Raw genomic sequence first — 25,588 nt, 5'->3', positions numbered from 1 at the left:
ATGAGGAGAGGTTTGAGATAATGAAGGTGTGGCTCAGCTCGAGTGTGAGGAAGACGATGATGCAAAGGGGGGAGGGAGGCAGTGTTTCTGAAGTGGCCGTGTGTTTTATTAGGGTTCGAGCACGACTGTGCAACAACCCTCTTGAAATGCAAAGGATTATTATTCTTGAATCGCGTTTTTGAGGCCCTGAACATACCCCAAAACGCACAGTTTTCTGCGTCCGCATCAGACCTGGTGAAAATGTACGTATTTAAAAGGTTCTGTGGAAAAAGCGTGGAAAATTGGAAGTGGGAGGGGCTAAAGCGTGACGCAAAAAAAAGTCGGGTTGAACGTACATGAACGAAACTTGGCACACACGTTCGTTAGGTTGTGCCGTAAATACAAGTCGATGACAAGTGTCCTGGGAATCCTTCAGGAAGGCCGCCATTTTGGATTGAACGCGATAACGGAGGTGTTTTTGGCGAATTTGCACCAATGCTACGCAATCTATCTAGTTTTATTTGCATCCTATCTGGTGTTGAAAACACATCCCTTATAACACCTGAAACAATTTTCCTTTATTATAAGTCTCCAGTCGCATGTAAAATATAGATCAAATTAGTTTGAGGAAGTTTACAGTGAGATAATGACGGGGAAAGCTACGTAAAGAGATGCTCCATCCACGTTAAATACATAGACTTTATGCACCTTGTTCTCTATGTTGTGAATAAAAAGAAAGAAATCCTGCACTTTTAACTTTTCACGTTTGTTTTCTTCAGTTAGACAGATATCGTGATGTATCGACATATGTCTCGCAGTTATATCGATTATCACAGAATTGTTGTATCGTGACATTATTGGTGTCGTAGACGTCAAGTTACGTGACTGTTTACGCTATCGGAAAACTTCCAATGTTTTCTGAAAGCTGAGAAGTTGCACGTCAAAGCCAACGCGTGGTTATTACGGTAACTCCACTCACTCTGTTGCAGGAAGCCAGAGAATCAGTAGGAAAAAGTGTGATAAAAGCCTGTATACTTTATATTTTTTGGCCTGTTTTTGGACAATGAGACGATGTTTTAATTCTAAATGTTTTACACTGTACGAATATCAAATTTTACACGCAAAATCTGGTGTTCGTGTACGACTACAGTTGTTTTTCTTCACTTTTAATTGTTAATACGCTATTTGAACACACAGAGAGTTGTAAATAACTGCCAGATATTGACACTTATTCAATACTCTGGACATTTTCTGGCTACTTTTATGGTTAAAATAAACAAAAACACACCTGATTCAAAATTCTGCAATGGTCGGCTAATGAGTGGTTCATTTGAATCAGGTGTGTTGTGTTGGAGCAGGTGAAAACATCTAAAAATCCCTGAGGACCAGGATTGAGAAAACCCTGAAGTGTAATAAGAGTATAATTCGACCTGTTGTGTAAAATACCTGTTACACAAAAATGCGTGTTTACTTTTTACATCGCTAAAGACTTTCTCTGCTCTCTCTCTCCCTTCTCATATCCAGTGAGTGACAGCTGTTTTCGAAACCTCGCCGAGGACCGCAGTGGCATCAACCTCAAAGATCTTGTACACGACCCCTCCCTGTGAGTACTGACCACACACACTAATAATTATAATAATCATAAACTGTGTAAATGAAGCGCGGAGCTTTTTCTTTCACACGAGCAAAATCATTTGACTCAGGTTTCTCTGCATGTGCGTCTGTGTTGAAGCCACCTTCATCTTCTTTCTTTCTTATCCCCCCCCCCCTCCTTTTTTGCTAGAGCGTAACTAAGAAACTAAAAATATCTCTCCAGCACAACATGTCGGGGTTCGGTGTCGCCCTATGGAGAGAAATTCCCAGCATGCATGGCAACAACAAAGGAGCCGCAGCGCTCCTCTGTTTCACAGGACGCCTGTTTGGTTTCCGCTCGCGAGAAATGATCATTTGCTCAAATAAAAACAAAAAAGGGGAAGAGGATGAAATCAACAGTTGTTTATTTATAGAATGGGAAACGCAGTCAAACGCTGTTGTGCAGCTTTAAATATGAGGTTTCACGATCCCTCAAAATGGACAAGGAGCCATTTGGACACAAAGAACTTTATCCTTTAGCCTCTAGTTTGCTTGTAGTGACAGGACGTGACGTTTCTGACTCGTTAAATCCAAGGAAAACTGTGAGACTCGTGTAAAAATGGACATAAAAACGTTTATTCCAGTCAGTTTCCATTCAGTTACAAAAATAAACAAGCTCCCGTCACATTCACCAGTCTATTCACAAAACAAAAAAAACGATCACACTCGACATAGTTACAGTTAAAAAAAAAAACTGTTGCTCCTCTTCCTGCTACATCCACCAGGTGGAGAAAACACAATTTATCTCTATTAATTCTACTTTACAACAATTAAAGGACAATTAAAGGAGCCTTAAACCATTATAAATGATAATGTGTATATGTGTATATGTATGTATATATGTATGTATATATGAATGTACATATATGTATGTATATATGTATGTACATATATGTATGTATATATGTATGTACATATATGTATGTACATATATGTATGTATATATGTATATACATATATGTATGTATAAATGTATATACATATATGTATGTATATATGTATATACATATATATGTATATATATATATATATATGTATATATATATATATGTGTACAAATAAAAATACATATATATATATATGTAATTTAATGCTGAATGAACAAAAGTCTTTATTATTACTTGTGTGACAATATTATGCTAGCAAATGTTATTCTGTCAATATTCTTTGAGGAAGTCGCAAACACAATTTTGGCCGTTTATATTTTATAATTGAACTATTGTTCAAGTCACACCTGCCTTTATTTATTATTTAATTCTTTAATTTTTAACTGTCTTACTTCCGTTACTCTTACTTTATTTTGCTGTTTAAGCCCAGTTACCCTGAATGGACTCTCGTTTGCACGTATCACTCCCTTGTTTTCGCCTTGTGTTGATATTAACTTGATGACGTTTAAAAGAATAAACAGACCGTCAGTGTTTTAGTCATATGTCTGCTCTTATATCAGTGATATTACCTCAGAAACAGCGACCGAAACATTGTAAAAACTGTCAGCCACCCTCACGAAAAACCTCAGACACGCTTCTCTACACTTTCCCGTGCAGCTCATTGATTTGCTGGAGCTCCTCCTGTTACTGTATTACAACAGTCCATATCACTGAACTGTCACCAGCCCCACACCCAAACCCCCACAAAACCCACCACCGTGGGACTGATCCACGCTTGTCATATCCTCCTATGTGATGTTTATTTTTAAACCAGTGTGTAATGTACGTGTCAGTTTCCACGAGTGTGATGGTGTCGTGAGCGTCACGTGTCAGATACAGTGATCCAGGACTGACGTGTGGTTATTTGACACATGGAGAAACTTTTTTATGTTTGTTTATCTGATTTAGTCCACGTCTGTATTTGGTTTATTACCCATGAATCTCTATGATTCTTGTTAAATTACACACAATCAGTCATGGCAGTGATAGAAGCAGAGCTTTTTTCCACTTTATTTATTTACTAGTTGTTTTTCTCGTTTTGTTTTTTTTTTGCGCTAGCATTATTAATTGACCAGTTTTTTACACTGGGAGCAGGTTATTTATTGTTAAGTGTCTCATTAATTCATTTTAAACATTACATTCACAGCAGATTTTTTTTAATTTAAAGGAAAGGGAAGGAAGGAAAGGAAATGATGGATTTATTGGCTTTTCTGTACATCAGTATTGGGAGATACTGACCTTCATAAGGGGGAAAAGACTCAAGTTTTTATGGTTGTATTGCAGTGAATTTGTGACCGTTCAAAGATAATGTAAAGAACAACTCAGTTATATTTATTATGAGAATTCTTTGCGTCAGTGTCACAAAAAACCCAATAAATAACTAAATAAAACACGTAAAGAAAACATCTGTATCAGAAATCAGCCAAATTGTACATTTAATAATCAATATTGCTGTAGAACGTCATAATCTTTGAATTTTAATGAAACGGTACAATAAAATACAACATAGATATATAACAAATAAATAGAACAAGATGTGTGTATGAGCTGTGTGGGCCAATAATGATGCACAAATGTGTGTATTTTAAGAAAAAAAGCAGCTGAGCGTTCACACGTGCAGTTCTCATGTGAACCTGTGTGAAAGTGGTTTTACGCGAGAAGACGAACGTGTGTTTGTGTTTGAGAGCTCATTTACATATTTGGACCGTGTTGATTATTTATTTGGATATGGAAGTTTTTGAATTCAGCTTTAAGTTTTTGTCTAGTTTTGAAATGAAGTCAATGCTGTTGACAGTCAATGAAAGGCTTTTTTTCGGGTTGCCAGGTTTGCTGATGTAAGGTTTTTCTGGCGTGGTTTCCTTGTTTTTCTCAGGTTCCACCAAAAATGAAAACGCCACGTGTGGACGGATGTGTTCTAACACCAGTAATCTGAGGGTTTAAGCGCGGATTAAACGCAGCGCTGTTAAACATCCAACGTCCTCTAGCAACCACCCCCCCCCCCTTGCTTTGTCGCGCTGATGCTAGCTGACACAGACGGTCGCTCCGGCTGACCTGGTTCGGCCCGCGCTTCGTCCGCGCCGCGTTAGTCCGCTCCACGCCGAGAGAGTCAACCGCTCCGTGGAGCTGACCAGCCGGAACGCCCGTGCCCTCGATGTGCCACAGCTGCAGTGACGGAGACAGAGAGTGAGGGTGTGAAGGAGGGTGTGAGGGTGGTGGTGTGGTGTGGGGTCACATCAGGACACGTAACATAAACTCTATTAATAGTGTCTCCCACATACAGCACGTATAAGTACGTGCGATCTATCAGCCTGCCCACGTTCGTCGCACAGGAGCAGAAAGAGGAGTTTCAGGTGGATAAAGAGAAAATGATAGTTATGACTTTAGGCAGAGATTAATCCCAGTGTAAATGTGGCTTAATCCCATTTTTCCCCCTTTCCCCCCGAAACTTAGACCTACCTTGCTGTTTTGCATGTAAGTGTATATGTGTTCTGTTGAGGTAACAGAAGGTTAGGAGATATTTCCCAGATTAACCACGTGTTGCAGTCTCAGTACTGGTCCACCAATATTCCCATGTGTGACACAGTTGCAATAATAATCCCGTAATAACAGTCCATGATAGTGATATAACATCAGGTGACAGAGAGTTCTTGTTGGGTCTGCTTACGTGATGACGACTTGTCACCTTCTTGAAGTCCTGTCCCACATTGTGAACAAATCTCTGCAACCTTTAGGAGGAAAATAGTCTCTTTTTGTAATATTATTGTACACATATACTGTATAAAATAGTGATAATTTGTCGCATTTATGAAATTTAAGGACTAGAAAGTAGTGAAAGTAACCCACTTTTAATGTTCACATTGCTGCATTTAAGTGTCAGGAATGGCTTCACATATATCAAACACAAGATTATCAAGGCTTGTTTAATATTATATTTGACGTCGATGCACACAAAGCTGCTAGTAGCCACTGCAGAGAGGGGTTAAAGAACCCTGGTTTCAGGTTAGGCTCAGCCAGGCGTGGTCTTGGAAGTAGAGCAGGTGGTCCTCTAACCAGAAGATCTGAGGTTTATCCACTGGGTTTTCCTTCTCCATGTGCGTAAAAGTGTTCTAGGACATAAACTGGCCGTGATCGATGTGCATGAACGGATAAAGCTGTAGTGTGAAGAAGGATTGTGACGTTTCAGGAGTGCAGATGTACTGTAGAAGGCAACTGGACTTCAAGAAAGTAGGATGTAGAGTAAAGCACTTCTAGAAAAGCAACATTGTTCAACCACCGCGCAACAAGTCTGACACTTGTTTGGTCGTATGACGTTGCAAGGATTTTACCTGCAGTTTAATTCAAACACACACACACACACACACAGACTTTAAAATCTTGTTGTTGTTGTTGTTGTTTAAGTAGGACGCTGTCAGCAGTGACAGATCGGAACCAGAGTGACATTTATTCTGTAAATAAACGGAGCGATTGTCGTGGCAGCGCCATGATCTGCAGAATATTTTAGTGTGTGTTGTGTTGTGTTGTGTTATGTGCTATTGGCTATGAGCAGGAATCACGGGAGTAAAGTCCCTCGCTGAGCAATCAGAGCTCTCATCACGGTGGGGGTTTGAAGAAGTGGGCTACTCCTCCTCCTCCTCCTTCTCCTCCTCTTCATCGTCGCCGTTCTTTCATCAGCTCACATGTTGAGAGACGACCCCTCGAGAGCGAGCGAGCATCCCTTCACGTACGGAACGAACCTCGACGACTCTCGCTGTAATGGGCTCGACTCCATGCTGCCACTGGGAATGTGGAGATGTTCCTGGGCTCTTGTCTCCTCCCTGGATGTAGTGTGTGTGTCCAAGACGGCGAGAGAGGGATAGAAGGAAAGAGAGAGAGAGGGAGATTGAGTGCCGTGTACAAAGAGCTTGTATTATTAATGAAATTACTCTGGCAGATGGGTCTCATCTTGGAAGTGTCCCACAACCACTGAGATTTGCAGCTGGCTCACATGCACACTCATACTTTCCCTCTCTCCTGTTAAGTGTGCCTCTGACAGTGCCCCCCCTTTCTTTTTATTTTTTATTTTTTATTTTTTCTCTCACTCTCTCGTTCTGTCGTTCTCTCTCTTTATCCTCTTCTCTGTGCTCGTCTTTTATTCATAGAGAGATTTCGGGCTGTGGCGTTTCAGGCTTTCAGGCCAAAAAAAACATTGCTTTGTCAAAACCCACCCACCTCCTTTGCCCCCCCCACACTCTTTCTCCTTTCCTACATCTTCATTCACCCGCATCAGGACTACCAGAACGATTATATCTAAATATCTGTGTGCGATTATTTTTGACTGAAATTCATCCATATAGCGTGTATCATAACTCTGATTCATGCACTAGCATGAATCAGAGGTTGATTTGATTTGAAATACTGTCTTTTTGACATAATATAATATATTATGTCAAAAAGACAGTTTTTCAAGGTCATTGAATGCATTTTGTAGCTTCTCCGTGAAGACCAACATACTGTGGAAACTTCAGAGGTGATTAAAACTTATGATGGTCACTGAATGCATCTTGTAGCTCCTGCTCTAGACCTAGCTAGATTACATACGTACATGTATAAACGGTCCATACATGCTTGAATATGCATATTCTGCAAACATAGTACTCCACTTACTTACAAACAAAAAAAACTGCCCAGTCAACAGAGTATTATTGCTTCTTTCATGCAGAAATGGCATCCCCCAATAGTTACACACACACACACACACACAAAAATGCAAACATTCACTGGCACACACAAACTCTGGCACACTCTCTCTCACAATGAACAACACAGCAATTAGAGGCTTTAGACAGGAGGGGTTGCCTAGGAAACGGTGGGAAGGAACCCTAGTTATTTGTGTTGAGCATATTTTCATTTGGGCTGAAACAGAGAGGCGTTAAAAAAAAATAGAAGAAGAAGAAGAAAAAAGAAAACCCAGGAGAGGGAGAGAGGTGATTTGTCCTGACAGCTCCTTTACTCTGCTGTGGTGTTACACACACATGCGTGAACACACACAAAGACACACACACACACACCTCCCCTCCCTCCGTCCCAAACTCATCAAGAGAATGAAATCACCCGTGACGTCACAGTGATGTCAGAGTGTTTCTCGCGCTTCTCTCTGACTTCTTTTTAGTCAAAAAGCCGACATCTTCTCTCTCTCTTTGTGGCTCCAGCTCCTCACATCCTTACTGCAGTATTTTGGTGTTGTCTCACATGGAGCATCTCTCTCTCTCTCTTTCTGCTGCTTCTCCGCTCACACACACACACTTAGGAAAAACTGAGCAGAGCTGATTTTCTTCTTTTTTTTTAAGTCAATGAAAATGATGTCCACGTGTGATCGAGTCACGTCGTCTCTGTTGCATGTGTGTGTGTGTTTAAACTCGTCCACGGGGAGAAGAAATAGCAGATGCTTTAATGTCGGCCGGTGGATTATTTTAGTTTCGGTGACGCGGAGCGGGGAAATATGATGCAGTACGCTCCTAAAAATAGTGCTCCTTTAAAAAAAAAAAAAAAAAAAAAAGGGTTACATAAGGGGGTGTCTGTGCTGAGACTCTTCACCTTGAGCCTGAGGTTGTTTTGGGAGGGTGCCATACCCGGAGAGGCCACAGGAGGTCACCGTGGCTCGCTTTTACGCAGCAGCTGCAGCAACAGTAGTTGTGTCCTTGTCAGGGCTTCCTCCTCCTCCTCCTCCTCCTCCTCCTCCTCCTCTTCTGTGGGCCATCCTGTGGAAAAGCCTTTTAGAGAGGATGTTCAAGGGCATTTTCTTTGTTTTGTCAGATGCTTTTTCACTTCTGCATTTCTACGATTTCTTCTTTAAAGGTCTTGTTGAGGCCATGATATCCTAAGTCTGCATGATCTGAACTTTCCGATCAGAATTTCACATACTCCTATATTATAAGTGCAAAAGGATGACACACAAATAAAGGTCAACAAGCAACAGAAGAACACACGCTGTAAGTGTTTTAAAAGTAGATGAATCCAAAGCAAGCAAGGAGGATTTTTTTGTGCTGCTTGACGCCGATTATTATCGTCTTCTTCTTCTTCTTGTTCTACACTCGTGTGAAGAGTTATGGAAGGGTAGAAAGGCTCGGTGAGAGTAGATCTGATTAGGATTTCTCCCGGGCCGCCTCGACCTTCCTTTGATGGTTTTCTGAGGAACGTCCACGCCGGAGGAGACCTCGGGGTCGACCCTGAACTTCCCGCAGGGGGGGGTTATATCTCCCTGTTTAGCCTGGGAATGCCTCAGGATCTCCCAGGAGGAGCTGTATCTCTCTGCATTAGCCTTCTTACCATGACTCTCATAACCCTGGATTAGAAATGAAATGGATGGACAGCTTAGTTGGTTGTTGAATGGTCAAAGGTTTGAGGTCACTCCTCCTCTCGACCTCCCTGATTATCCTCAGGATGCATTTTGTATGTTTGTTTGTTTTTTAATCTGGACACAAATGATTTGAAGTGTAATCTAATTTCAATCTGTGTTTCATTTTTAGGTTGGGAGGGATGATCGCAGCTTACAAGATCGTACCAGATGAGATAGATGAAATCAAGGTATGTAAATCTATTCGTGTAGACTACATTGTTATGATTTAAAGGTGCATTATGTAATAAATCTTAAGCAACTGGCCATAAAATCCTCCTAATATGTCACAGAGACTCAGGAATAATGTTCATATTACATACATATTTGCATTAAAAAAATACATTTTGCAGACTGCAAATAATGTTTATGTTTTGAAATCATGTTTTTTGCATGTGGCGCCACCTACTGCCGTCTACAAATCATTGCAGTCAGTAGAGTCTCAGCTGCCGAGCAACCACGGGTTGCCAGTTACGTCAGAAAACGAAACCTAGTAGTATGTAGTAACCGCTTTTGGCCACATTCTTACATATGGCACCTTTAACCATTAACTTGTGTGTTTTTATGTGACTTTATTTTAGGAGACGCTGGTGGATTGGTGCGATGAGAAGGAACTCAACCTCATCCTGACCACCGGAGGCACAGGCTTCGCCCCGAGAGACGTCACACCAGAGGTGGGTTTGTTTTCACGCGTTTTCACTCGCTCAACAAATCTTATCTGTACAAAACGACAAATTTAAAGGGCTGGTGTTTGAAGAATAAGTGACAGTGACAACGAATGTTCCAGAAACGATGGAGACCTTTGCAGAAGTGAAGGGTTGTTCTTCTTTGTTTGAGCTTCACCTTTCATACTCCGGGCTGCTATAGAAATGTGGTGGTCAAAGATGACGGCTGTGTAAAGCAAGGCTCTTTTCCACATAAGTACAACTTATACAAACATATAGACAGTATATTCAGTTTTTACAAACAGACGCTCACTGGACCTTTTAAATATACGTTTTATGTCTTTTTTTCCCATGTTAAGACTAAATGAAATCACCATAAACAACAATTATTTGACTTTGAAAATCTCATGAATCAAGGTCATAAAAAATTGCCTCAAAGTTGCCTTTGTGTGTTATTATCTGAAGATTAAATTTACATTTTTTTTTTAACGTATAACCAGAACACAGGAATGAGTGCTGTTTTTGTTGTTGAGCGGTAGAAAGTCTTCAAGGTGGATCATCTCCTGTTTCTTCTTCAGAGATCCACTGATTGTTGTCGTTGATTACAAACGTGTGTGTGTGTGTGTGTGTGTGTGTATGTGTGTGTGTGTGTGTGTGTGTGTGTTGCTGTGTGCTGATTAACACGTGTTAGTAATTAGTCCCTCGGTCACATGGGAAATAAAGAGGTGGACGTGTTGGATCCTTATCAAAGTCGCTTCAAAGAAATGAATGTTGTGTGTGTTTTTTTCATGTTTCACTGGCAAATGTTAAAGGTTGTATACGTTCATCTCAATAACAAGGGAAACTCTAGGGTTTATGCATCTGAACAATGTAAGAGTAACACTTTTTTTATTGCTCTAGGGTGTTCTATATCATATTCTTAACCTTGCATTAGAGTAAAGAAGTTGATGTTTTTCATTTTAACTCTAGATCTCTGTAAAGATTGAAGTGAAAATCACATATTTACTTTTTAATTTTAACCCTTATCCTTCAGCCCTTGTTAGGCTCACAGTTATAATTTCTTCAATATCACTGTGTTACCACATCAGTTATGCAGCTTTATTTAAACATTTCAGACAGTGTGTGTGTGTGTGTGTGTGTGTGTGTGTGTGTGTGTGTGTGTGTGTGTGTGTGTGTGTGCGTCCGTGCGTGTGTATGTGTATATATATATGTATATATGTGTGTATATGTATATAAATATGTGTTAGTGTATATATATGTATATATATATATATTTATGTGTGTGTGTGTATGTATATATATGTGTGTGTATGTATGTATATATGTGTGTGTGTGTGTATGTATGTATATATGTGTATATATATGTGTGTGTATGTGTGTGTGTATGTATGTATATATGTGTATATATATGTGTGTGTGTGTGTGTGTGTATGTATATATGTGTATATATATGTACATATGTGTGTGTATATGTGTATATATGTATATATACACATATATTATATATGTATATATATGTATACGTATATATGTATGTATACATATATATTTATATATACATATATATATATTTATATGTATATGTATATATACATATATATTTATATGTATCATAAGTAGCATTTTGCAGAACCGTTCACCAACGCGTCACACGTTTGTGACGTCAGCTTCTCACTCTACAATAACTACCAGATATTGAAAGTAAAAGTTATCGTTGGGGAAAAAGAGAAGCAGAAGAAGACAATTCTACAGCCATAAAATCTAAATAATGAGGGTCATAAGAGGGATTAAAACAACGCAGTTTGTGCACTCAGCAAAGACAGAACAACACTGTGTCAGAATACACTACACTTTGTCTGTGTCTCGTCACACGTCGTACCAAAATATTAAAGGATTAGAAGCTCTTCAGCAACAGAGGGAAGAAACAGCTGTCTGTCTCACACACACACACACACACACACACGTACGAGCAGTTTGGCAGGGGATGAGCTGTGGTTTTCAGCAGTATCATTGGCTCTCATCAATCATGGTCGACAGCAGCAACCTTTCTGGAAGAGGGAGGTGTGGAGGGACACGTAGACACTTTAGTCACTGATAATACCTGCTATCTGATCCAAGCCCAGTATGCTACAGACAGCAATATCTCTGTCTCGGGACACAGATAACTTATGTGACACCTCGTGGCTTCACCGTCATTGAAAACCTTCTATTATTGTGTTACTGCGGCGGTAATGCCGAGGTTAAGTGCCGCGTGTTGCTGTAATTGTCACCGCGTCGATTAACAAATCACGCTCCAGGAATCCTTATCTGACCCCGTCTCCTCCCCCTTCGTTAGCAATAGAGATTGATTTCATCCTTCAAATCAATATCAGAACATGTCTTTTTGTTCACTCTCTGGAAAGACTGTGTGTTTGTGTGTTTCCCCGGTGAGGATGTCATTACATCACATAAACAACAAAGGTGGATTTGTTTGTTGTCTCAAATGTAGATTGATTTCATTACATGTTCTTCATCCACTCTCAATCTTTTCTGCATTTTTTCATTTTTATTTTTATTTCGATCAGTTTAGTCCAGAAAATGTATGAAAATTATGAAAAATGTCAATTGTGGTTTCTCAAACCTCAAAATAATGAAGTATTAAAATGTCATATCGTGTCCACAAATCAATAATAAGCAATTAACTGTCATTGTGGCGCAAAGAAATTAGAAAAAAATACCAAAAAATAACTTAACAAAACATTAAAATAATGTAGAAATCAATAGTTACGCCATTGACACATTCATGTATAGATGGATTTAACACATTAAAAGACATTTTTAATGCTCAGACCAGGTATATTAGACTGATATTTAAGATATAAAAGAGTTTATGTCCCTTTTCTGTCCTTATGATAATATAGATACGGCCCCCCAATCTCATCGCATATGCACGTAATAAAGAGAAAACCTAATTTTTCAGTGACTTTATAAGATATATGATGACGTGAGTACATCCATCCTCTCCTCTTCCTCCTCCTCCTCCTCCTCCTCCTCCTCCTCCTCCTCCTCCTCCTCTCCTGAGTCCAAGCCCACGATGCTTTGAAGTCCTCCCTCTTCTTCCTCTCTCTCACCAATGCTGCATTTGAAGTGTCACTCAACTCAAGGGCACCCAACACACACACACACACACACACACACACACACACACACACAGCTGGAGGAGACTCATCTCTGCTATCTGTAACATCAGGAACGTGCCACGTCAACAACAGGGGACACACGTGTATTCTACACACTCAAACATCGACATCCCCAAAGAACGTTCCCCTAAGGTTCTCCTGAGGTTAGTTACAACCAAACCAAAAACTAGAACGTTCCCCTGTGGGTTAGGGAGGAGCCTAACGTTCCCTAAACATCGAGAGAAGCAAAAAAACACTGAAATGTTCTCCTGTGGTTGCCCCGTGGGATCCACACAACGTTCCCATTTGGGTGTTTTTTTCTTTGTATTTTTGTTTACAACTGAAATGGAACGTTCTATGGACCAAAAGAGAACGTTCTCTAAAGGTTGCATAAAGGTTTGACAAAAGTGTATGCAGGAACATTCTGGGAACCAAACGAGAACATTCTCCAAAGGTTGTATGAAGATTTTGTGACAAAGTAATGTTAGGGGAACGTTCTGGGAACCTTCAGAGAACATTATCTCAAGGTTGCATGAAGGTTGTGACCTGGGAACCAAATGTTAGGGGAACACCGGGAACATTTTCCATATCAACCACAGGAGAACCTAGATAGGAACCTTCAGAGAAGTTTCCAGAACTTTCTGGGAACCAAAAATTGCGCTCATGGGCCCAGAAAAAGCCATATTCCTGTAGTGATTTGAAAGAACACAGATCTGAGGTGATTTTCTGACGGGAGGACGTGAGGAGACGGGTCAGACGAGGCCGTCAGACGCTCGGAACACGACGACTGGTGTTATTAAATCATTATTTAAAGGGCAGTTCTGGTGTTTTAGCTCAAACACGAGAGTCATTTATCAGCAGCAGAAATACTTTTATTCATCCTCGGTGGGTTATTACAGTCACTCCAGATAATCATAGTATAAAAATATAGAACCAGAAGAATTACGGGATGAAAATGAGAAGGATCAGTCAGTATTTTTAGACGGATGATTAGATCTGCGTCGCTAAACATGTGTTATGTGTGTTGAGCGCTTTTGTTTTGAAGTGGTGGTTTGGAGTCAGAGAAATGATGGGAAATGATATCAGTTTATTTTATAATCTTGAGTGTTGTGTAAAAAATGGGCAGTTTTGGATTATTTTTTTGTTTGTTTGTATTAGTTTTTTTTAATATCTTTCTTTTTTTTTCCAAGAATGAAATAAATTAAATAATCTTTTTAAAAAATGGGTAAATCCCATTGAGATTAAAAGTGTCTTTTCCACAGGAGACCTGGCCAAGATAGGCAGCGTCTCATAAACAGCACAAATAATAAAAGTTACACAATTAAAACTCGGAATAAATAAACAACGACAAACAAGTATGATAACTTTAGTATATGGGATGGAATCAGCGATAAAAATACTCTTAATTTGGATTTAAAAACAATCAATGACTGTATTTTGAATAGAAATATCTTCATGTGTGTCACAGTGATCATTTACAATCAAATACAGCAATATTTCATATTCACAATTAGTTCTTTCTATACTATATAGTATTTATGACACCTTGATTTATAATGCTGTTTTTCTTTCTTTTTTTATAACAAATGTGTCCTTTAAAATCCACCTCATTGAATAAACTCTCCCCCTCACTAATGAACACCACTCTGCTTTTCTTGGAGCAGCGACAGCACAATAATGGCAGCTTCCCAGATTCACCCAAACTGAGGGCGTTAAAAAAAAAACCCTCTCCGGTGTTTGAATAAACACTTCCAGAGATACTTACGCGTGACACATTAGCGTTCGAGTTTGACTATGTTACGATCACTTCTCCTCCTCCTCCTCTAACAACCTCTCTCCCTCTTTTTTCCTCCAGGCCACTAAAGAGGTGATAGAGCGCGAGGCTCCGGGGATGTCTTTGGCGATGCTGATGGGATCCCTGAACGTCACACCGCTAGGCATGCTCTCCAGGTCGGCACACAGTCAAACAACACACACTTTTGTGTTTCATTATTTCTTCTATTCTGTCAGAATCAGAATTCATTCATCCCTAACAGTACACTCTTAGAAATAAGGGTTCCAAAAGGCTCCTTCTACAAGGGCTGAGGTTCTAACGGGAACCATTTGCTTCTAAAAAAAAACCTTCCCTGAAGAAAGGGTTTTTCGAGGGTTCTTGGTAACACTAATGGTTCCAGTAAGAACCATTTTGATCCAGAGAACCCTTTAAAACCCCTTTCCCGAATAAAGGGTTTTAAAAGGGTTCTTGGTGGAACCCTCCAAAAGGGTTCTCCTATGAGGACAAGTCGAAGAACCTTTTATGGTTCTACTTAGCACTTTTATTTCTAAGAGTGTACAGAGTCAACAGTGTATACATAGTGCCCTAAATTGACAGCATTGGTAATATATTAAAATCATTGTTTATGTTTCTGTAATGGTTAGTATGCTAAGAGAATGGTTAACACAGACAAAAAAAACAGAATAAATAGTAAAGCACTTTATTTCTTGATTAAAATGTCAAATTATAGTTATTTACTTGCATTCCTGAAGAGAAAAACTAACTTTCAGTGGTTGAATTTTATGCTTTTATGGTTAATTTCGGCTGAGTCGGCTCAAATTTGGGTATAAAAAGGTGAATTCTGTGTTTTTTATTAGCCAAATAAATAACAATAAAATTTTTGGTTTTTGAAAGAATTCTAATTTCTTCAGATTCATGTTAAAAAAAACAAAAATATGTATAATACAGGATATTTAACAGCAGAAACATGTTTTGAAATAGCATTTAGTGTTGGAATTATGATCTTTCTATGCTTGCATCACAATACAGGGCATTTTTGATTGGATAGGATGTTTATTTCTATCTGTAGAGACATTTATAAATTCATATTTAACTTTATATGTATCACACTGTGTGTATTGATTGATGTGTGTGTGTGAACGGATGGGTCAAATTCACTAATTCACTAATTTGGTGTGTGAACGGTGTAAATAATGACTAATTCTTATTCTAAAAAACTAGCCGATCATCATGTAAACATGAGAACAGTGAACTGCCCTAAATAGCAAAGCATTTAAAGCTAGTGTTACATATTCATATATTAGTAAAACACACACTTGTTGCTCTAAAGCTTGTTTTCCGTTGCCGTATGTGTTCATTTACACCTCCTTCTCTCTCTCTGTGTGTGTGTGTGTCTATGTGTGTGTGTGTGTGTGTGTGTGTACGTGCTTTACAGACCAGTGTGTGGTATCAGAGGGAAGACGCTCATCATTAACTTACCAGGAAGCAAGAAAGGCTCCCAGGTAGGAAACACAACTGCTTCCTCCTGTGCAGGAGTGAGCAGAAAAACACTGTGTGCGTGTGTGTGCGTGCGTGCGTGCGTGCGTGCGTGCGTGCGTGCGTGCGTGCGTGCGTGCGTGCGTGCGTGCGTGCGTGCGTGCGTGCGTGTGTGTGTGACATTAATGTGGATTCATGTGGACTTTTAACACTTCATAGATGACAGATGATGATGATGATGATGAGGGAAATGTAACATGTGATTTGATTGGCTGACGCTGACTGCATGCAACACAAGGAGACTCCTCTCCTTCCTCACTGTCTTTTTATTGCCGCTTCCTTTCCTCCATCAATGAATCTCTCTTCTCTACTCTGACTTTTGTAATCTCTCCATCTCCTCCTCTCACTTCCTCTGTCCTTACAGAAAATGCCTTCCCTCCCTTCACCTCCATCCCTATCCCCCCCCTCTCTCTATCTTGTCTCTGTTTCTCATCCACTTGCACTTTATATCTGAGGATTCTCCCCCCTTTAGCGCTCTTGACAGTTGCTCACCTCCAGGACAAGACAGAGAATTAAATAAATAAACATAAAAAAAATGGAACAAAACAGGTAAAAAGGAATAATGTCTCCGGGCTCTTGACACCGTCCTCTCTCTCCCTCTTTTGACCCCCTCGTCATATAATTAGAATAAAGTTGTAATATAATGAGAATAAAGTTGTAATTTTACAAGAATAAAGTCATAATATTACAAGTATAAAGTTGTAATATTACAAGAATAAGGTCGTAGATTTTACAAGAATAAAGTTGTAATATTATGATAGAAATAGATTACAGAAAGTTACGCACTGCAGCTTTAAAAAGCAGTACAGTCGAGGAGGTTTTGTTTGGTTTTTTTTTGCTCTTTTTTTGCTACTAAATCTCATCCACAGCCCCGGCGTAGGTAAAGCGGTAAAAAAGAGTGGGGAGCGATTAATAATGTATCTTCTCAATGCTTAAAATACACAGCAAGATAAATAATTTCACAGATTATCTCTTGTCCTGGGAACGAGGAGAATGGAACGTTTAGCATTGCTGAGGAGCCCACAGGCACACACACACACACACACACACACACACACACACAGACTGCAGAGGAAAACACACGAGGAGGGGGGAGCAGGAGCATGAGGAGAGAGTGGACAACCTAGTCTGAATGTGGCCAGAGGGAGGCGCTGTGATCTGTTGTAGCTGAGGAGGAGAGTTCTCCTTTATTTTTGCCTCATCCAGGGTCACACACACACACACACACTGTGTTAGTGGCTCTTTTTACAGGCTTTAACTAGTGTTTCATGGTAAATTTAATAAAGTTCGTCTTACACAGTATTTATACAGGAAAATACTGCTAAATCAAGGTAATATATGGTACCTACTCCCTCTGACTCTCTAAATCTCTACCCGTTTCTCTTACCTTTGTTATTTTTATTTTGTTGTTGTACGGCGACCTTGAGTGTCTTGAAAGTCGCCTTAAATATAATGCATTATTATTATTATTATTATTATAATAATGTAAAGTACAATATCTGGGACACAGTAAGTTAGTGTAATTTGCTCGGAAAGTAATACAACTATATTTGAGCTATTGCGAGAATAAAGTCGTAAATATTACAAGAATAAAGTCAGAATATTATGAGAATAAAGTCATACATTTTACAAGAATAAAGCCGTAATATTACAAGAATAAAGTTGTAATATTACAAGAATAATGCCGTGATATTCCAAGAATAAAGTTGTAATGTTACAAGAATAAAGTTGTAATATTATGAGAATAAAGTAGTAATATTACAAGAATAAAGTCCTAAAATTTTACAAGAATAAAGTTGGAATATTACAAGAATAAAGTTGGAATATTACAAGATTAAAGTCGTAAATTTTACAAGAATAACGTCCTAATATTACAAAAATAAAGTTGTAATATTAGAAGAATAAAGTCGTTCATTTTACAAGAATAAAGTTGTAATGTTACCAGAAGTTGTAACTGCTGTTTAAATACTGTAAAAATTCTAAATTTAATAAAGTTTGTCTTATACAGTATTTATACATGATAATACTGTTAAATCAAGGTAATATATAGTAGTATAACTGACTTTTTTACAGTTACAGTATCTGGGACACAGTAATTTAGCGTAATTTGCTTTGAAAGTAATGCAACTATATTTGAATATCATGAGAATAAAGTTTTCAACTATTAGCTGTGTAATTTACTGTGAATATACTATCAAATATTTTATAGTGTGACTTCATAAATCAACAAAACTTATTTTTTTGTAATTTTAATGCCTCGTATTTCAGATTTTAAAAACACACTTTTTGTAATGCCAAAATCCATAATCGTATAGTTATTATTTGCTAATTCTGACACTTATTTGTTTTTCTACTTCTTCAAACTCTGTTGTTTCACTGGACTTTTTGGGGACATCATTTATTCATGCTGGCTACGGCCTCAGGTATCATTTCAGACCGTGGCGGTGACAGCTCAGGAGCCCATTTCTTCTTTTTCGGCTGCAAAATAACTGTCCTTGTCACCTCCAGCCCCGTATCTCTGTCGCTGATCTCCGTCCGTTCTCGCCGCAGGAATGCTTCCAGTTCATCTTGCCAGCGTTGCCGCACGCCATCGACCTCCTCCGCGACGCAGTGGTCAAAGTGAAGGAGGCGGCGGACGAGCTGGAGGACCTGCCGTCGCCGCCGCCGCCCCTCTCGCCGCCGCCCAACAGCTCGCCGCGGCGCCAGACGGAGGACAAGGGCGTGCAGTGCGAGGAGGAGGACGAGGAGAAGAAGGACAGCGGCGTGGCGTCCACCGAGGACAGCTCCTCCTCCCACATCACAGCCGCATCCATCGCCGCCAAGGTATCGGGAGCGGGGGAGAGGAGAAAACAGTCAATTCCATTTCCAAGCTGTGTCATCTTTACACATTCATTCACGTAGTTCAAGCATGTGTTAAAGGTGCTACATGCTGTATTTTAACATTTCTGTTATAATTATAGGATTTAATGGAAGTCTCATAAAGATTAACAATGCCTAGAAAGAAGAGAGTTTTTAGGGTGTAACAGAAATGAGAAAATTCCCCATATAGATAATTTCCTCAGTGTTTCCGAGAGGAATAGTTACACAATAAGACTTGTAAACTTGCTACACACAGTTTAACATATAATATGTTTACAGCAGTTATTGGCAATGGGCCGTTTTCTGCCACAAGGAACAAATTAGGGAGTTTTTTTTAAGGAACTCCTGAGGGTTAATGACAGTATGTCTGGAAGTTAGATGCTCGTAGGATCTTTGATTATACTGAAATTAGACATTCATTATAAACGATATTTATTATCAGTTCAAACTGCTAAAAAACTGTCCTGTGTTAGAACAAAGCTGAATTCACCATATAATGATGTTTAAATATGCTACAGGTAGCACCTTTAAAGGATTCACTCTTTCTCAACTTCCTGTCGTACATATATGTCGGCCCAACTTTTTATTGGTATGTCCCGTTTTGGGGGTGTCTGGCTCAAGAGAAACCCAAACGAAATGGTGCATTTAGGCGCTGCACAAGGATCATATCAATGCCAGTGAGAATCTGGATCACGTTCTGTGATGATATTCTACACATGGTGATCGATTGCCAAATAGTGTACCATGTTGAGGGTAAATTGGATCAATATATGACATTCATGTACTTTATATATATAGTTTTTAAAAAATCTCTCCTTTAACATTTCATTATCATCATCATATCTGTCATATAAACTGTCACCTGCATGTCTGTGTGTCTTTCCACTTACATGTCATCATCATCATCATCACACCCATCATCCCCATCCTGCCCCACCTACAGCCTGGAAGGCTCTGTTGTCACGGTAACATCACGACTCATTGGTAAGACTCGGCATTATTGTTCGTCTTTCATCTGCATCAATTATCAACATCGTGGCTTTAATGTTGGAGTGTTTTTGCTGATTGATTTTGAGCACGTTTACTTTTTAAGTGCAACGATATGAGTCGCTGTGTGTGTGTCTACATGCTTGCCTACAGTGTGTGCGTGCGGTGTTTCTTGTTTGGTTGTATTTGTATACATTTGTGTTTGTTTGTGTGTGTGTGTGATCTCAGATCCCAGACTCCATAATCTCGCGGGGTGTGCAGGTGTTGCCTCGAGACACAGCCTCCCTCAGCACCACGCCCTCGGAGTCGCCCCGCGCCCAGGCCACCTCCCGCCTCTCGACAGCTTCCTGTCCCACCCCCAAAGTGAGTTCTTTCACACTTTTATTTTGAAGTTACGCGAAATATCATCATAAATCTTGTTATTTCGATGTCTTTTTCCCAAAAAAAGTTTGAGACCCCTGTCTTAGATGGAAAGACCCTCGCTACTTTTTCAGTTTATTGGGTTTTGTTATGTCCAGTCATCATGGAGATATTTAGATTTTTTTTTTCTGTAAATAAGACAGTGGCATTTGTTTGTTTTTTTTAAAAACACCATTTACACATATAGACAAACCGATCCAGCTCTTCTGTTCATCCCCAACATCTCACAAAGTATCTCTATAGACCAATAGTTATGTTAATATATATCTTTTTTTTTATTCTAAGTATATTTCTGAAGTTTTTATATTTTAATTTTCCAATGTATTTAAATGTGTTTCTTGTATTATAGTATATAATTAGTACTATAGATAGTCATTTTACTGCTGTATGAAGTTGATCAACAGGCTCCCCACATGCTCTCACACACACACACACACACACAGACCAACACACACGTCACACACTGTCCCGTGTGTCACGTTTACACTGTATGTTTTGTGTTTGTTTCACTGTGTCTTATATGCACAAACCCCCTCCTGTTGTGTGTGTATGTGAGTGTATTTTGTGTGTCTGTGGAGACAGCAGGTTGTGAGTGTTACGCTTTGATGCGTTTGCCCACAGTATTATTATTATTATTACTATTATTATTATTATTACTCCCCAGGTTCATTGCGGTTGTTTTTGTAGCTAAAGTCATCTGTTCCTCCGTCAGTGGGATACTTTAACATTTTTGTGTTGCTCTCCTTGAATCGTCTCCATGTTCAGTGCTGGAACCTGAACGCACCATTTCCATTCGGTAGCGATGGAGATACGTATAGTTGAGAACGTCTTGATGCAAAACGACGACAAACTTTGAAATCTGAAATGTCCAAGTATCCTACTGTGTTTTAACCGATCTCTTCTGCAGGTTTGTTTTTTTTTGCTCAGAAATGCGTCGATTCTCTCTCTGTCTCTCTCTGTTTCTCTTTCACCTCATCTGTGTCACATCTCCATGTGTCTCCCGGACAGCAGGCAGGTGCCATGGGAATAAATGTGAGAGGGGTTGCCATGGGAACAGAGGGATGGGATGATGTTGGCGGAGGAAGGAGGGAGGGGGTACAACGGCGGGTCATGCGACAGAGGATGCTCTCATTCTCTCTGCTTGGTGTTGTTTTGGGAGTTTGTGGATCAAGGAACGGTCAGTGTAGATGTTGTAAATACATTATAAGGTATAAGGCATACATGCGTGAGATGTGGAAGTTACATGATATTCTTTCTGAGACATCACTATTCTCTTATTGGTGATTTCATGATCCTGCTTGGCGCCACATCCTGTTTCACTGACCCTTGTGACCTTGGTTTATCTTGTATGGCACAAACTGAGCTTAGATTGACTGCCCATATTTAATAGAATGTGTGTTTAAGCGTCTCTTCAATTTCTTTGTCTCAGAGCTACAGCTGCCCATCACCCTATACCTGCCGAACACAGAATACCAGGTCCTTTGTGTATAGTGTATCGTATATTGTGTATTGTGTCTAGCCTGAACTGACACCTTCCTGCAGCATCTGCAGGGAGTCAGCTCCCCGATACCTACAGTAGACAAAAAGGTGTGAAAACACCGCCTGGAATGGCAGACTCTTTGTCTATTGGAGGAATGCAAAAGGGGAGTTGCTCAGATATATATGTGGAGGGCTCACTTTGGAAAATAAAAACTTGTCGGTCGGCAGAAGTTCTCTATTTCATTCCTCAACAGCAGCAGAAAATTTCCACAACACCGGCCATTATCAAAAGCCAAGGTTTATTAAATATAATTTAAAATGTGAATTGAGTTATTGTAGCGATTCATGCTGTTACAGTGGAGGCAAATGCCAAATCTGACTCGCTAATTAGCCGTGACTTGCCACCTCAGCAGTATTGGCTCTGGATTTGTCTATTTTTTACGCTCCGGCTGTTATAAAAATCTTGATTTCATCTCTTGATTTGTCCCCAAAAAAGACTTCTGACATCTCCTGCTGAACCTACAGCTTCTTATTTTCTTATATTGTGACTCTCTGTGGACGTGATCATGGTTGTCAGATGGCGTTTAATGCAAGATCAAAGATGTCGAACACTGCAGAGGTGCAGCGTAAACTTCACTTGCATGTGTTGACCTTGTTTCCTCACATTGTGCTCTTTCAATAGGCCGCTAATGAGATTACATCTGTCTGTAATCCAATCTGGAAGTGACCTGTAACTATCAGTTCTGGAACTATCAGTTCAGTTTTGCCTCTGATCGTGGTCACAGTGTTACAGACTTTACAGATTGTGAATGTGTAAATAATTAGGCTTTAGGGAGCTGTGCTGCTGCTGCTGCTGCATCTCAAACACACACAGTACAAACACCTGTCTCTTTAGGCCTTTCTTTGTCAATGACCCCCGTATCAGCATCACAGGCTTGTCAAGAACACATGCTAACGACATCAGTCAGTGTTTGTGTGTGTGTGTGTGTGGCGCTTGTCTTTGTGCTGCGCAGATAACAGACAGTTAATGGCTTTTCCTCGGTGTAGCTCTTAGCTTGTTTTGATTGTGACACAGGCTGTTTCCCAGCGACAAGCTGCCATATGTTCTTTAAAAAGAAAAAAAAAAAATTCCCACGCTGCTCGCGGCTGCCGACAGCATGTACACGACGTCTCCCCGGAGCCGGAGCCAGAATGACTCTCTCCGCTGATGCATTTCATGTGCCACCGTGGGCTGTTTGTTAGTTTGTTAGCCGGGTCTTGTTGGCAGCGCTGCAACGCGCGACGGCAGGTTTTTGAGAGGAGAAGGTATGAAGTAGGTCTTAATCTTGTCACTGCTGAAGATGATGATGCTGCTGCTGTTGCTGCTGTTCATGTAAAAGTGGGCCCAACGCCACGGCTCATAGAGCGAAGCAAGGGAAACACTCTTGTGCCAAATATAAAATGCATGAATAATCACAGGTCATGTTTTTGTCAAACTATGTGTGTCTGGTCAAAGGATTTCTCTGTTAATTAAGTTTATTATTGAGCAAAAGTGTCCTGCCTATGTCTTCAGATCTCATCTGGTTTGAGGGCTAATGTGGCTACATTATTTAGCATGTGTGAACACAGATTTTGTGTATCAATATTAACACATGATTCAGTCGCGATTTCTTTTCTCTGAGGGTAAATCTGGTAAAAATCTGATTTCATGTTACAGCGGTGTGAGTAGAGCTTTGACTCACTCGGCTCCTTCTCGTACTTCTACTTCTTTACTCCTGCAGACACATTCGTCTGTACAGTCAGACTCAATTAAAACAGAATTTTGATGTACATTTTCATGTACTTAGCGCTGTCTACTTACACACAAACACATTATTTTACACCGCAGTAGTTTTCCCTTATCCTAACCTTAACCAATCCTGCAATCTAACCCGGAACCCAAGTCTTTACCCCTCAAAAATCCCTTTAAAGTTGTCAGGAACAGCTAAAATATGTCCTCACAAGGTCAAAAAGATCCTCAAAAAGATAAGGGTTGTCCTCACAGTCTACTACAGACCGGCACACACGCACACACATATTAAAATTGGATGCACAAAATTGTCCTCAAGGGGTGGAACTGTCTGTCTCACTCTTATAAACACACACATATATCCACATGGACAGAGACACAGAGAGCAGATCCAAACTCTGTTGTTCTGCAGTCATTCATGGAAGCAGATTTTCATGTCACACACAGACGTGCACACAACATACAGTGTGTGTAGTTGCTCCACTCTTGTGAGCATTTAGTACAGTTATATAATGGCTGTGTTTGGATTAATGAAGCATATGGAAGACAGGCCCGACGGTTGATGTTGATGCATGTTTTCCTAACCTCATGATTTGACCATGTAGAGAATATTAGTATTTTAGAAGCTTCTATTCCTTTATATTTTCCATGTATCGTGTTAACATGCCATTAAAATATCAAGTGAGCCATAATAGATCCACGAATGTGAGGAATATTTGTCATAATATTGGGTTGATTGCGACTGTTGCTCCATTTATACGGCATCTTATTTAGCCGTCATTATATTTGTGTCATTTGACTACAGTATATTATTCAGTTGTTTACTACAGTAGTTTCCCCAGGACAATTACTGTATGTGTTTGCTTTAGATTGGGAACAAAATGCTTTTTTTCTATGAAACATTTTTTAGGTTTATATTCCATTTTGCCAATTAATTTGTTATCTTTTATTCTTTGTTTATTTCATTTAACCTTTATTTACCACAGAGAGAACACAGAGTATTTAAGCTGCTTTTTCCCATTACAGTATGTACAGTAAACAGAGACTATACGAATATATAGAGTATTTTATATATCTTATATACATTCCTGAACAAAAAAGTAAGTAAGTAAATGTTAAAATGGGACTGAATTTGTGAAATTTGGAAATGCATCAAAGTTCAGGAAAGAAAGAAAAAGGGGGTGGATCTTTAAATGTCTTTCTTTCTTTTTTAAACAAAACCCCACTAATCTCCAGAGAAGCCGATCCTCTGCTGCTCCTCTTTCATCCACTCGCTCCTTCCTCTCTGTTTTCACCTTGACACGTCGTGGACGTGCGGCCGTTATTTACGGCCGTGTATTGTATACTGTTCCAAACATCCCATCAACTTGACTGATATCGGCATTCATTTTGATTAAAATATCCGCTGTCGTTCACTCGCCTATAGAGGACGCTGCTTCACTTCCCTCCGCACTGATCCTATAGCTTTACTTTAGCTTTTTTTTCTTCTTCTTCTTCTTTTGATTAATGGCGTGATGTATGGCGGCGGAGCCGAGGCCAAGGCTTATGGAAATGAACTCTCTCCTCCTTCTCGGGCTGAAATGTGGGAAGTGAGTCATAGTGTAATTCAGCGCATGCCACTTCCATGACCTTCACCGTGGACATATTGCCTTTCCTGGTCAACCTGCCACGAGGGAGTGTGCAAACAGTGGCGCTCATACATATATTTATATTTACATTATAGTTGTAGCTATTACAAGCAACCTTGTTGGTTTGATTTACATACAAAAAAACATATTTAAATAATTAATATTGGCAAACAAAAGATATTCAAGAAAGTAAGAAAATATTTGGCTCTTTACAGCACTTAAAATAGAAGAGGATATGGGATTAAATGCCAAATATACATGTAAACAGAAAAAGAGGAAAAATGTCAAATGAAATATCAGAATTTACAAATAAGGAATACAATATTAGAATAAAAAATGAGTCGTAAAGTTAGGTAAATTGTTAAATCTAACCCTTTCTCTGATTGTGATCTGATGATCACGAT

At 39.6% G+C, this 25,588-nt stretch overlaps 1 protein-coding gene across 2 annotated transcripts in view; it reads left to right on the top strand.

Moving 5' to 3' along the window:
- The window catches only part of gphnb (gephyrin b), a gene marked incomplete at both ends in the record, with an annotated part of 84,536 nt that overhangs the window by 29,726 nt on the left and 29,222 nt on the right, over window positions 1-25,588 (top strand). The window contains 7 exons of one of the 2 annotated variants that reach the window (XM_083898331.1): window positions 1,504-1,582; window positions 9,044-9,101; window positions 9,492-9,584; window positions 14,589-14,683; window positions 15,943-16,009; window positions 18,594-18,866; window positions 20,118-20,252. In XM_083898331.1, the coding sequence (XP_083754457.1) occupies window positions 1,504-1,582; window positions 9,044-9,101; window positions 9,492-9,584; window positions 14,589-14,683; window positions 15,943-16,009; window positions 18,594-18,866; window positions 20,118-20,252 (800 nt within the window). Of the gene's footprint in view, window positions 1-1,503; window positions 1,583-9,043; window positions 9,102-9,491; window positions 9,603-14,588; window positions 14,684-15,942; window positions 16,010-18,593; window positions 18,867-20,117; window positions 20,253-25,588 lie in introns of both variants that reach the window. The other variant, XM_083898330.1, reaches the window with a different exon arrangement.

This window comes from Microchirus variegatus (genome assembly GCF_963457635.1).
Source record: "Microchirus variegatus genome assembly, chromosome: 12".
NCBI classification, from domain to species: domain Eukaryota; kingdom Metazoa; phylum Chordata; class Actinopteri; order Pleuronectiformes; family Soleidae; genus Microchirus; species Microchirus variegatus.
The sequence above is the reverse complement of the archived record's forward strand: the minus strand, read 5'-3'. Positions and strand labels throughout refer to the sequence as shown.